Here is a 14,827-nt window from a genome sequence, read left to right on the forward strand (position 1 = left end):
TTTATGTTACTAACTTATTTTAAAAGGGGGAAATGATTTTAATTCTAAGCTTATATGAGATACAATGCAAAAAATTTCAAAAACCAGTTTAGTCTGCAAAGTCATATTATATTTAGAAAAGTAAATATTTACAAAAGAAACTATTTTTTGTTTTGCTTTTTTATTCTATCATGCTGACATGAGAAACTGTTTTAATTTCGCTTTCTGAGTTTTGAGGAAGTATACCTGATTGAAATTTAGTTTGTATATGACATGTTAGACATATGTTTCATTCATTGTGGTTTGTTTGAAATTTAAGGTGAAAATGATAGATCAAGAAAACAAATTATTTGATGTTTAGAGTATTTAATGTAACTTTTTTCTTTTTAATTTCTATTCATATTCTAATGTAAACTTTATAAATTTATATTTTAAATACTTCAGTGTAAAACCATTTTTGCATTTTATCAGCTATATGATATTTAACTTATAATCAACCGAGGTCATTTTCCATCTTGTAATTCTTAAAAAGGCTAGACTTTGTTTTAAGATGCTTTTTATATTACATTAGTTCTTTAACTTTTGGGGAGTTATACCCCCTTTGAGAAAGAAAAATGCACCTTTAAATAAGATTTAAATATAATTTATAGAGCCTTACTACTACTTTTTCTCCAATTCACAAAACCAGAAAGGTTCATGGATTTCAAATTAAGAATTTCTATTTTAATTCCTTATGAAAATTTAAGTATTTTAAAATCTATATCTCATCAGATTTGCCAACTATCTCACTGTTTTGTGAAACAAGTTTTTGTTTACAGACTTCATGATTAAGAAACCATACTTTAATCCCATAAAGAAAATTTTAGTCTTCTATATATGTCTGCAGCACAGAATTAAACTCCTATCCAGTTAGTCTTTAATCCTGTTTGTGTTTTACTAATTAAACATGCTGTTTAAAATTTTAAAAATGAGTATTTATTTAGGGTTTTCAATAGTATTGCACAATTGTTTAAAAAAGCTTAATGTACAGATAAGGATTATATTAATATTTTCTTAAACAATTCTTTTTCAAGCAATGTCATTTAATGAACTGTGTATTATATTATAAATCATTGATGTAGAGACGAAGACATGCAAAGTTTGGCTAGTTTGATGAGTATGAAGCAGGCGGACATTGGGAATTTAGATGACTTTGAAGAAGATAATGAGGAAGATGATGAGAACAGAGTGAACCAAGAGGAAAAGGCAGCAAAAATTACAGGTTGGTTTTATGAGCATTAAGCTGTAAGTTTATCTTTTTTTGGTAAAGTTTAAAACTCATTTTTATTTCCCAGGTAAAAACAATTTCACTAAGAAGGTATTTTTTTTTTCTTAAGCTTTTGTAATGTAGTATCCCATTTAGCTCTCTCAAAACTTTGCGTGCTGCTGGTAATAGAGGATTCATTTGTATGTTGACAAAATAAGTGTGAACATATTTAGGCTGCCTTATACTATAATTAGTAGTTCCAGAAAAGTTTTATGCTTTCTCAGCTAAACTTGGACTGGATGTTAAACTGCTGAAATCTGTTATTATTTTTGTCTTAGTTCATTTGGTCTGTTGTAACAAAATACAATAGACTGGATAGCTTATAAACAGCAAAAATTTATTTCCCACAGCTCTGGAGGCTTGGAAGTCTGAGATCAGGGTGTTGGCATGATCATGTGAGGCCCCTCTTCTGGGTCATAGACTCCTTATTGTATTCCTCCTATGGTAGAATGGGGCAGGGTTGTTCTTTTGGGCCTTTTCTATAAGGGCATTAATTCATTCATGAGGGCTCCACCCGACCTAATCACCTCCCAAAGGCTCCATCTCTTAATACTATCACATTGGGAATTAGGATTTCAACATATGAATTTTGGGGGGACACAAACATTCATATCATAGCAACTATGTTATTAAACGTACACATATACCTTATTTTCTAAAATTTCTGCCAAAGGATTAACTTTCTTTTAGAAAGCCTAGAATTCTCCAATCCTAATTGAAGAAATTGGTTTAATGTAACTTGTGATAATCTAAAATTTCTTTAGAATGCTACTACTATTTATATATTTCTTTCCCCTATATTATGAAATAGTGTGTTCTAATCATTTTTTCATCTCCAGCTTCTAGCACATTCTCTAGAACATATTGAGAATTTAATATATGTTAACTGAAAGGCCATAAATGAGTAAATTGGGGCTTCCCTCTCTTATTGTAGCCCATATTGACCATTCTGGCTTATTACCTTATTGCATTCATTTTGACCTTTAATCATGTACTGCTTTATACAGGGTAGTGTCCCATTTTATGGAAGGAATGGGATCTGAGGGTGGCACATAATTCAAACCTTAAATAATTCAAGACTTATTTTCCAAAAGTAATGAATGTAAAATATGTATGTTGAAGGAGCAAAGGTTGGTGGGAACCGTAGATGCATTCTAAGTCAATAAATCCACAATTATTATAACATATTTTTGCTTTGATGTTGCATTTTCCCCCTCTCAACATTTTCTATTATATTTGCAGAGTACAGTCACTTAAATAGTACAGCATGTTATGGCAGTTGTTTGGCTTCCTTAGTTGCATTTTTTTAGCACATGTAAACTCCATTTCAAAGTTATTAACTTTCAGGAATTTTTTAAGCACCAGTACTACTACTATAAAAATGTTTGAGGAAAAGTAGTTTTAAGATAATAAAAAATAAATTAAAATTTAACAGCAGTAATGTTAAAATAATAGCTGAAGAGTAAGCAAAATGAATGTTTTATAAATATGGTACAAATAAAGTATGTGGATATTTTTATTTATCAACTAAAGTGGTGATAACTTCGGCACAGCTTAAATTCACTCATCCTTTCAGCTTTCAAGTTGTTGACACAGTTCTTTTAATTTTAATATGTTTTTATTGATTTCAGAGAGAGGGAGGGGGAGAGATAGAAATACCAATTGATAAGAGAGAATCATCTATCAGCTACCTCCTGCATGCCCCCTATTGGGGGTCAAGCCTACAACCCAGGCATGTGCCCTGACCAGGAATTGAACCATGATATCCTGGTTCACGGGTTGGCGCTCAACCACTGTGCCACAGTTTTTTTAAAGAAAGGAACCATTATTTTAGATTCTGCCTATATTGTATCTTTATATTATAATATAAATAAAGAAAATACAATTATGTTATATTAATAAAATTATATGGGTATTTTAATACCCAACTAAGTTGCAGACTTCTTAAAGGAACAGATTATTACAATTATTTTGTGTATATCTTAGATTGACATCTAGAGGCTATTCATGTAGTCAGTGATTTCTTATGGAATATTGCTGTAAGGCAATAGTAATTAACATATCTTCTGAAATTACAGTCTTTTCTAGATGGTAAAAGTAAATTCATGGTATCTGTGCTTGGACTAATAAAAAGTCTCTACCCTTGTCTGTTTGTGACAGAATTTACTGCTAACTGGAAACATTTTGGGACTGGCTCTGAGGCAGGAATCTTTTATTGATGCTACATGTATAGATGCATTCTACAGAAGTGCAGCACCAGTGAATGGGCAGGGGAATTTTGAACTGAGTTGGAAAAAATCACTGAAATGTAGTGAGAGTGATAGATTTTGGTGTTAAAGAAGCAAAGCCTTTAATGAAAAGGTTACTTTTATAATAATATGAAAATTTCTAGTACTGTAGCCAGTATTAGAAATACATGGTTTCAAAATAATCTGTACCTCCATCTATATGGCAGCCTCACAGTGCTTGAACCCAAATTTGGTAATACAGCCATCTTTGTTATGCATGTTGAATATCTAAACACACAACAACAGGGAGAGAAAGAGGAAGACTCCTGTATAAATGTTAAAGTTCTATTGAACACAGCTCAGAAAATCAGGTTTAACTGAAGCAGTTTATAGCAAAACATTATTGGGGAAACCATATATTATGAGATACCTGAAAGGCCCCTGGTATCCTTATAGTTGTTGCAAAGATCACCAAATATTCTTCTTAGGCTTAACTATACAGCCTAAGTAGGCCAAACTTAGCATTAGATTCACTTAGAAGGATATTAGACAGGAAACAGCATGCCAGCAGAGCATTCATCTTTTACTAGAGTTCTCACAGTAGCCCAGGTGCTGTTCTTTGACCTCTATACTCAAATGACAACTTGAATACAAGGGGACAAGATCCACATAGTTAACAGCAGGGATTACCTTAGAATCTACATGTTGCACAAGAGCTGATATCTTTTGTAGCAGTTTGATAAGCATAATTTCCCAGGTCCCTGTAAGGAACATGCCCGGTTACAGGAGTCTCTACAGTCAGAGAAGGTCATACTGTGGCTTCTATCATGTATATAGTCCAGTCTTCCCATCCTGATGCAATTTATAAATCAGGATTCATTTTTACCATAAGTAATGTGCCCAATGTTTGTTAATCTTTTTCCTGCAGAATTTTGGAGGAAGAAGAGAGAGTGATATATTGGCTAACTTCAAGGAACATAATCTTACAGTACAGGTGGCAGTAGAGGAGATAACAGTTCATATTTGAGGAGCTAGAGTTGATTATGGTATAACTCAGCCCTCTGAGATTAAATGTCCTAATTCTAAGGCTGTGAGTGGGCATAAGTAGGTCTACCTCCTTTAATTTGAAGCTGCTTAGAATAAACTTGGGACTCTGGTTAGAGAATACATCCATTAATTTGCTTCTAGTTTTTTCCTGGGCATCTACCCTCCAGTACCTAGGAGAATCATAAACAAAATCATAGGATTTCTGTGGACGCTATGATTTAAAAAAAAAAAAAAAAGGAAACCTATTCTGTGTAAAGGATGAGAATTCCTGGAATACTTCACCTGTTAGGTGTTAAGGTTGGGAAGTAGGGTGGTAACAGAGATGGGGTCATTTCTGATTTTTTGAGCTAAAAGGTTTATAAAGCACCACACCTACCTCCTTTTTAAAAGAGTTTGAGCCCCTAGAATGAGAGACTGAAGACAAGAGTAGCTCCTCTTGGTATACAGAACTCAAATGTATGTCAACTCAGAGAATAGTAGCAGTGGTAGGAGATACAGTTTACAAATTTATCCTTTCTATTTCACTCTTAAACTCTAATGCTGCTTTGTTTGTACTAATGACAACTGAACTTTCTCGAGCATTCCCTTCAAGACACAGAGAATTCTGCAGATACTGAGAGCCCATCTCACAGAGCCAGAATGGAATTGAGAGATCTGAAGAAGTTAGAAGCTCTCCAATATTTACTTAGGGTAGGAGCCCTGAGACAAATAATATTTTAAGTACCAATATGCATTTTCTGAGGATTTATCCTAGGAATGCAAGGTTGGTTTAACTATATTAACAGAATAAAGGACTAAAACCATGTAATTATCTCAAAGGAACATTTGACAAAATTCAATACTAAGTTTTTCAGCAAAGTTTTATTATAAGAGAATTTCTTCATTTTGATAAAAGCATCTATGGAAAGCTACAGAAACATCATACTTAATGGTGAAACTCTGAACACTTTCCTCCTAAGATTGAGGACAAGGCAAGTATATTTGCTCTCACCACTTATATTCAACATTATTCTGGAGATCCTAGCAGGGCACAGGATACAAGATCAATGTAGGAAAATCTGTATTTTTATATATGAACAACTAACATTTGGAAAATGAAATTAATAAAACAATTTCATTTATAATAGAGGCTAAACATAACATAGCCTTAGAAATAAATTTAACAAAAGATGTGAAAAAACTTTTACACTGAAAATATAATACATTACTGAAGATAATTAAAGAAGACCTTAATAAATGGAGAGGGATCCTTTTTTCATATATTAGAAAACTCACTGTTGTTAAGATGTCACTTCTATCCATGTCAATCAATAATTCAACTCAGTATCATTCATAATCCTACCAGGCTTTTTTAAAAAAGTAGAAATTGAAAAGCTGATCTAAAATATATTTGGAAATGCAAAGGACCTGAATAATCAAAACAATCTTGAAAAAGTACGGAATTGTTATTCTAACACTACCTTACCTCAAGATTTACTTAAAGCTGTAATAATCAAGATAGTGTGGTGTTGGCATATGACAGTTAGATTAAGGGAACAAAACAGAGAGTCCCGAAAAACCCAAACTTATTTGGTCAATTAATTTTCAATGAAAGATTAGTATAATTCAGTGAAGAAAAGAAAGTCTTTTCAACAAGTGATGCTGAAACATCCAGATGTCCTGATGAAAAAAATGAGCCTCAGTTCCTACTTCTCAGCATACACAAACATTAATTCAAGGTAGATTACAGACCTAAATATGAACAAAGAATCTCTCTCCATTTATTAAGGTAGTCTTTAATTATCTTCCGAAGGTCGCCAGTTCGATTCCCAGCCACAGCACATACCCAGGTTGCGGGTTCATTCCCCAGTCAGGGTGCATATGGGAGGCAACCAATCAATGTTTCTCCCTCCCTTCTCTCTCTAAAATCAGTAAAAACACATTTTTAAAAAATCGTTTATGGGCTCAAGCCTGCGAGAAAGGTAATAGCTTTTGGATCTTGATTTCTGCCAGGAAGTTGAAGGGTTATTATCTTAAAATGAGATATACCTGTACTGAATGTTGTTATACTTAGGCGAGAAGAGTGATAATCCTGCAAGATTTGCAGGTATCTTACAGTTTCAGGCAATTTATTTTTTTTCTTTTAATTCAACTACAGACTTTCCTAAAAGGAAAAAGCTACCCATTCTTTATGCCACCACCTCCATCCTCCTTTTTTTAATTCAGTGTAATGATCTCTGGTGGTCAGTTTCTATCTTCTTTTTCATTCCTAACAGGAAAGAAGAGTCTCAAATTACTTGACCCTTTGCTTCAGTTGCCTGCCCCTAATTTAGTTTTCTTTCTTATTCTCACCAAAACTGAAGCAAGTTCAGATTGACACACTGTTACATTGACTAAATGTGCTCACCATGAGCTTATTCCTCAATTTGAAAAGCACAAGGGTAGAAATTTGTTTGTGATATAACATAGCATTATTAGCCTTTTCCAGACATGTACATTTTTGGCAAAACAGAGCTTGAATAAAAGTAATAAAGTATTATATAAATATATTGGTCCAGGGAATTTTTTTTGTTCAGGGTAGTATATTACTGGGAAAGCTTCCCACTTAAAAATAAAAATTAAAAAAACTGGGAATAAATTTTTGTTGTAAATCTTTTAATTTTTTTTTAAACTTTTCCCCTGGATTATGAATGTAAAAAACACTGTAGGAAATTTCTAAGAAAAACACACACATAGTTTCTTAAAAGGAGAAATACATAACAAAATTACACCCACATGTGCAACTGCCATTTGAATTATTTCCATGAGAAGTTTCACAGGGTTGGTATGCCCAAACCGAATAGCCCCCATTCCCATGCTAGAACTACCATCTACATAGTCACCCAAGACAAAAAAATCTGGCACTTATCCTTGATTCATTTCCCCATACCCTGCATCAAACTAACCATCAAATCTTTCTTAATTCTCTAATTAGCAGTATTAATTGTGTGCCTCTCCTCATGGAGTGGTGATGTTGAACTACTTATTTTTCCTTCCTATGCTGTGTTTTTCAATGCTGCCATCAAGTTGCTCCTGGAATGATGTTTCTAAAATATACATTTGATCTTTCAATGGATTCCCACTGCTGTCAGAGTAAAGTTCACATTCTTTGTTTTGGTCACAAGAACTTTTGTTAAGTTAGAACATCCGTCAGCCTCATTTTATTCCATTTCCCATCCCTGGCATCTTAAGCCCAAAACAACTTGCAGTTCCTCAAATATGTCATGTTCTCACTTGCAGCACCCTCCATATTCTCTTTTATTTTAATAATAATGTCTTATTTGCCTCATTTTAGCTCAAATTTGAGTAAGTTCAGGAGGACTTCCTGAGCTCAAAGCCTCTTGTCTAGTTTCACATAGCCTATGATAGCCTGTGAAGCATGTCTCAATCATAACATGTAATTTATCATATTGCTTTACTAGTCTATATGTCCCTTAAACATATACAGCCATGAGCACAGGTACCATTACAGGCATATAATAGGTACTTAATAAATGTTTATTAGATAGATAAATGGCATTTCTTTGGAGTTTGCTTCTTTTTATGATTTGGATTAACATTTATTTGAATACCAAATAAAGGGAACATTGATACAGATCATTAAAATTACCTTTTCCCTGTTAATATGAAAGTTCTAGAAGCAGAGTTCTAGGATTTAAGTAAGGATTTAAGCTATGAATAGGGAAAACTAGGATAGGAAGGAAAACTTATCAGTGGAGTGAATGGAAAGAAAAAATTGCTTTGGGTTAGTTAGTGAGGAAATGACCATCATTGTTTTTAGATATTACCAAAAGCATGATGACAGGGAGGAAATACTCTAAACATTCAGAAAAATTATAATGTAAATAATTTAGTTATGTAATAGAGTCATCTTGATAGTATTTACATAAATGCACACGTTGTACCTAACACTCTTTGAAACAGTGTTAATTATTTCAATGTAAGGACCGAGTCTAATGTTTCTTCAGTATTCTCTACAGTGCTCATTATATGTTTAAATACATGATTAATTTCTACTTTCATTGAGATTACATCTAAGAATATAAAATAATTAAAATGTGTAAAGAAAACTGCAAATTTTTTAGTATTTTAAAATGTTTTAACTAAGTACTTGCACATCTAGGAATATAGTGCAAATGATACTAACATACATGATAAAATATGGATATTAAAATAATACCTCAGGATATTTATGAGAATTAATTCTGATAACATATGTAATGTCCTTCCACTCCTCAATAAATATTAGCTGTTATTATGAATACTTTTTCATATTTTCAATGTTAAAAACAAGTCATTTGCAAATTTTAAAAAATACACAACTAATAATGAACAAAAAAATCAGTTATGCATTGGTAGTCACTTAACACTGATCTTCCACTCCATTATATTTTCCTTAAAATTACAAAGTTACAATGAAGTAGAGGATCTAACTTATGAATTCTATCTACTGAGGAATTGACCAGGTTAGAGTCAGAGTGGGTTTAAAACTATTGGCAGAATAAAATGGAAGAAGACACTTTGTAGAGGCTGACTATTCGGCTCTTATTCAAATTCAGATGAAGAGTTTAGTTGGTATTGTGTTTGCTTCTTATTTTCTGTGGTTTACTTTGGCTATCTCAAGCAATTTTATTCATGCAAAATGTATTTTCTCATTCCAACCAGGGAAATGAATAACTTTATCAACTTTTCATACATATTTAGCTCAAAGATCTAAAAAATAACACATATTTCTGACCATCTAATATTCTAGTAGTCATTTCTTATCTGTTTCAATATTAATTTCGGTCTTTATAGAAGGACAATTCCATGAGGACAATACCATGTCTGCTTTTTTTCATCCTGTGTATCAAACATAGTACTTGACACAGTGTGGTGAATAAATATTTGTTGAACAACAAACAAACGGCAACCTTATTACACTGTATATTCTGTGATTTGGTTCAAAGTAAATTTATAATGGGTAGTTAGATTTACAGTGTTAAAGAACAACATTTTTGTTTGTTTATGTATTTTAAAAATAGACTACTACAAAGTTGACAAAGTTGATTTAGCTTATCAACAAGGTGTAATTTGTTTTTTAAATGGATTTTTTTTTTTAATGGTTTCCTTTTGGATCCAAGGGGCTTTCTAAGATTAGGAAGGCCCTCCTGGCTAAATAAATGCTGAGGTCTTTTTTTTAATATATCTTTATTGATTGCAGAGAGAGAAAGGGAAAAGGGAGGGAGAGAGAAAGAAACATCAATGATGAGAGAGTCATTGATCGGCTGCCTCCTGCACTCCCCAACTGGGGATTGAGCCTGCAACCCGGGCATGTGCCCTGACTGGGAATTAAACTGCTATGTCCTGGATCATAGGTCAGTGGTCAACTGTTGAGCTACGCCACCTGGGCAATAACATTTTTAATGCTGAATATACAACTGTTATCTATCACTAATTGTTTTCCTTCTTTCCCATTGAATGATCTGGACCTGTTTGGTTTGTCCTAATTACCTGTTATTCCCAGGTTTTAACTTTGGAAACAGCAAGAATTAACTAGAATACTCTACTAGGCTCTTATTATTGTTTCCAAGCTAATTGTCACTCAGTAAATCATAATTTCATATATTGAGAGTTGTCTAAAATATATATAACTCATGTAAAAATTCTATTCACATACAAAATGAATTCTTATTTAAGAATTTTCTATCTATACCTGTCTTTTTTGATCTGTCTCTTAATGGATAAATTATAAGGTTTCCTAAAGCAGATGCTTAAGAGTTCCCTTAAAAGACAAATTCCTTAGAAAACAGAGTAGAAAATAGTAGTATTGCCTGTTTTTCTTATTTTGTACTGATTTAAAAGATCTAGAACATGAATAAGTGCTTATTATGTTCATGATTCATGCAGATGTAATCTTAAAACCTTTAGTTTAAATTTAGACTATTATAAACAAATTGTACATGCTTTCTGCGTTATCAGAGAATTTTTTTTATTCTGTTTTTAAGATACGCATTTAAAGGACTATTTTACAAATTCAAAATGTGGTTGCCGAAAGCCAGTGTCAACCTCTTGGGTTGTTATCTTTGTTTTGTGTTTATTAACATAGTTGTTATATTACTAATATAAGTTTTAACAATAAAATGTTTTCTATCTTAAATGGTACAACATAACTTTAAGTTAAATACATCTGTTATAGTTTATCAAAATAGCATTCTCTGAGTGTATTCTCTTGATTAACTAAAACATCCCCTCTCTTTGTCTTTTTGAGTAACAGCATGCTTCTTTGGCTCTTTAATTAAATGACCTTACCTTACGTTTGTCTTGACTGGCTTCTGTTTACAGAAATTGTAAACCAATTGAATGCTCTGAGCAGCTTAGATGAAGATCAAGATGACTGCATAAAGCAAGCAAATATGCCTTCAGCTAAATCAGCCAGTTCCTCTGAAGGTCTAAGAGCTTTCTTCCTTTCTTTCTGCTTCTGATTGCCTGTATTTACTGTGACCTGCTACCTCTTGACTTCTGTCTGTACTTAGCTGTCAATTTTGTCTTTGTGCTTTTCCTTGGATGTTTTCTTTGTTAATTTGTAGTACACCAACAGGCAGCAACCTAAGAGAATTTACCATCTTTAGCAAGGCCTTATATCAGGATTCTTACTAGGCATTGATTTTAAAACATCTTATGAGATAATAATTGGTCATGTAACTTGGCAGTATTTCTTCAGTTAGTGTATAGTAACTATATTGTATTTTTAAATATTTTCTTAAATTAAACCCATTTGAATTATTTATATTTAGGCGTGAAGGATGTTTTTCTGAAAAATCTGTCAGTACTTTTTCATTAGATAAAATTAAATTCAGATGAAAGTTTCTCTAGTTCATTATCTAATAAAATTTTCAAATTAATATGTATATGTTTGTTTTCATATGAAAATGTTGGTATGCTACAAAATACTTGAATGGCATTCTGCCACTGGTAAAATGCTATATCTTATTATTTGCAGGTATTATTAGTGTGAATTTTTTTTATTATATTTTTATTGATTTTAGAGAGAGGAAGGAAGAGGGAGAGAGAGAGATAGAAACGTCAGTGATGAGAGAGTCGTCACCAATCGGCTGTCTCCTGCACGCCCCCGACTGGGGATCGAGCCGACAACCCGGGGATGTGCCCTGACCGGGAATCGAACCGCGATCTCCTGGATCCTAGGTTGATGCTCAACTGCTGAGCCACACCTGGCCGGGCTAGTGTGAATTTTTATAATTTGAAAATTTCATGAATGATCGAAATTATGCTTTACTGTAACCATATGTTTATTTTCAGAGCTTATCAACAAACTTAACTTTTTGGATGAAGCGGAAAAGGACTTGGCCACTGTGAATTTAAATCCATTTGGTGATCCTGATGTAGCAGAATTAAATCCATTTGGAGATCCTGATTCAGAAGGTAGGAAGTTTGGGGTTTTTTTTTCTGTTCTTTTAAAGTCTTTATATTGTCAGATTCTCTTGAACTGTAAGGGCAGGAAGAGATTTTTTTTAAAAGACTCATAAAGTAATTTTTGTCTCTGATGATGATAATATTGTGTTAAGTACTACTTGTAGTTGATCAGCAATTCTGGGTAGCTTCAATTGAATTTTTAAAGAAAAAAGAAAGTCTTACATAAACATTTACTTGGGACTTATTTTTAAATTCTGTTAGTTTGATCAAATAGTAAAGCTCCATTGTTAGAGATAACATTGTTCTATCTCTTATTGGATAAATTATAAGGTTTCCTAAAGCAAATACTCAAGAATTCCCATAAAAGATAAATTCCTTAGAAAACAGGAGTAGAAAATAGTAGCTATTGCCTATTTTTCTTACTTTGTGCTGATTTTTAAAATTCTGGAACATGAACAAGCATTTTACCTAGCTGGCATACAGTAAAGTCTTATTAGTTTGGCCTACCAGTAAGGTCAGGTTGTGGCACATAGTGATATTGATGTGATGAGGAGTTCTCCCTCTAGGCAACTCCTTAACCCTCACCCTCAGAGAGTTTGATAAGTCTCTCTACCTCCCACTCCGTGTCTCTGGCTCAGAATTACAGTCATTGGTGAGAGTAAGTTGTGCATGTGAATAATGGAGCAGAAAGAAGATTGAGAACCACTATTGTCATACATACAACATAATTGGAAATAATAAACCCAGGTATTTTTTTGCCCTGGGTCATTTTTCTTATCAAGTAGTTTTGATCTCTTAAAGCCTAGATAAGAGCTGTTGAAGAAGTGAGACTTCTGTTTAATTAAACTCTGTTTGCTCAAAGTAAATGTAAGAATGATTAATCACTGTTTTACATCTTTTAGATTGCTCTTAAGAAATCTTCCTGAGCTTTAAAGAATTTTGCTGCCACCTGTCATGGTGAAAATGATGTGTTTTTTTTCACTGTGAAATTGCAAGTTTATATATTTTTATTGTTGAGAGTATAACAGATGTTCCCCTTTCCCCCCCACTTAGCCCCCTCCACCCATCTCCCACTCCACCCCAAACCCCCACCTGTCCACTGTCTGTGTCAGAGAAAGACAAGTACCACATGATCTCACTTGTATGTGGAATCTAAGGAACAGAATAGATTGACGAACAAGATAGGGCCACAGACATGGAAGCATGAAACAGACCCACAGATCTCAGAGGGAAGGCAGGAATAAGGGAGGGAAGAGATTAACCAGAGAATTTATAAGCATATATGAAAATGAGGTTTTAACTTGAAGATTTACTCTCTTAGAGCAATATTAATTCATAATCCACTTCTTTCTCTTCCTTTACTTTCTTATCAGATTCTAAATTAGTAAGTTTAAATTAATGATTTTATTTTATTTGTGAGCCAGTTATCTTAAGAACATATTTTAAATCTCAACAGTTACAATAAATCTTGGAAGTAGTCTAGTTCAGCTGCCTATTTTCATAGATTAGGGAGCTGAGGCCCAGAGGAATTACATGATTTGAACAAGAACTTTAGGTAAATGGAGATGGAGTTGGAGCTAAGATTCCTAATCAGGTGTCTTCTTTTGACCATACAGCTTCTCCTTGATTGTGTATTACATACATCTCAGTATATTGAGCTTTAAAAATATTACCAAGATACTTTGAGACATAAGTATTTGAGCATTCCATTTCAAAATAAAATAAGTAATTTTTCTAAATATATGTGGGTCTGTTTTCTGAGGAATAGAAAGGAGTAGCAGATGCCAGGTACTGTTGCATCTCTATATAGGAGAAGTTAGCCAGCCTGACTCAGAATCTTTACTCAGGCCTATAGAGCTAAGAAAAAATGTGACAAGTATTCTCTTTAAATACAGAGTGTCCCCAAAAAATGAATACATACTGTAACAGCTGATAGCTCAATTTTGAAAATGAAATATATTTTAATAAACACTGCCTTTATAATTATTCAAAGTGTGTGTATACATTTTTTGGGACACCCTATATGCATATCTTAAACTCTTTCGAATAAGTATTTTCTATTAGAAGAATACTTATTTTTCTGTAATTAATTTTATTGACTAAAAACTTGTATCTTCCAATAACAAAAATATTTGGGGAAGGTAAAAATGTGTTACAGTTGTTAAGATGGTTTATTATTATTATTATTTGCTTTTACAGCTTCAGTTCTCTTATATTCATGATATTCTTTGCTTCAGTGACCCTTTTAGAAACTTACTAAGTGTATTTTTTATCTTTTCTATGAAATAATCTTACCTTAAACCCTCTTTGTTGCCATTTTCAAGTCTTGCTCTATAGCTTGAATACTTTCTTTTGGTTTTGTAACTGATGAATTTGCTTGGGTCAACTTTTACAATCCTCCTCCTGCGAGTGAAAATTAAAATTTTATTTTCATTGACCAGTTTTGTTAGTTTCTTAAGCATTTGAGACCTGCTATTTGTTAATAAAAAAAATTGAGTAGACAGAAACTTTGCAGTCTTTCTTCCTCTACTGAGAAAAGAAAATGTTTCATTTGCATTATTATAAAGATTCTAGTGGTGTTAAATTTAAATATTATCCTGGTGGTATAAAAGATACATAGTTACTGAGTCTCTTCTCTAGCATAGACTATATTTAAATTCATTTTAGTATTGATTTATTATGATTTTATGAATTCTTTTTAACACTTTATAATTGATTCTCTATGGTATATGGAATTTTAATTCTGGGTTTTTATGTTTTATTTTTTTCAATAAAAAGACAAAGTAACTTTTCTGAGCTAATATCTAAAGTATAGGTCAAAGTAGCTTCACTTTAA

The 14,827-nt window shown here is 32.7% G+C and overlaps 1 protein-coding gene across 8 annotated transcripts in view; it reads left to right on the top strand.

The window, feature by feature from the left end:
- EHBP1 (EH domain binding protein 1) overlaps window positions 1-14,827 on the top strand; it is a 279,331-nt gene that overhangs the window by 99,732 nt on the left and 164,772 nt on the right. For 4 of the 8 annotated variants that reach the window (XM_081157052.1, XM_081157055.1, XM_081157051.1 and 1 more), the window contains exons 7-9: window positions 1,101-1,240; window positions 10,903-11,007; window positions 11,878-12,000. In XM_081157052.1, the coding sequence (XP_081013178.1) occupies window positions 1,101-1,240; window positions 10,903-11,007; window positions 11,878-12,000 (368 nt within the window). The remainder of the gene's footprint in view (window positions 1-1,100; window positions 1,241-10,902; window positions 11,008-11,877; window positions 12,001-14,827) is intronic. The other 4 variants (XM_081157057.1, XM_081157053.1, XM_081157056.1 and 1 more) reach the window with 1 other exon arrangement.

Source organism: Miniopterus schreibersii, assembly GCF_964146895.1.
Source record: "Miniopterus schreibersii genome assembly, chromosome: 13".
Lineage (NCBI taxonomy): Eukaryota > Metazoa > Chordata > Mammalia > Chiroptera > Miniopteridae > Miniopterus > Miniopterus schreibersii.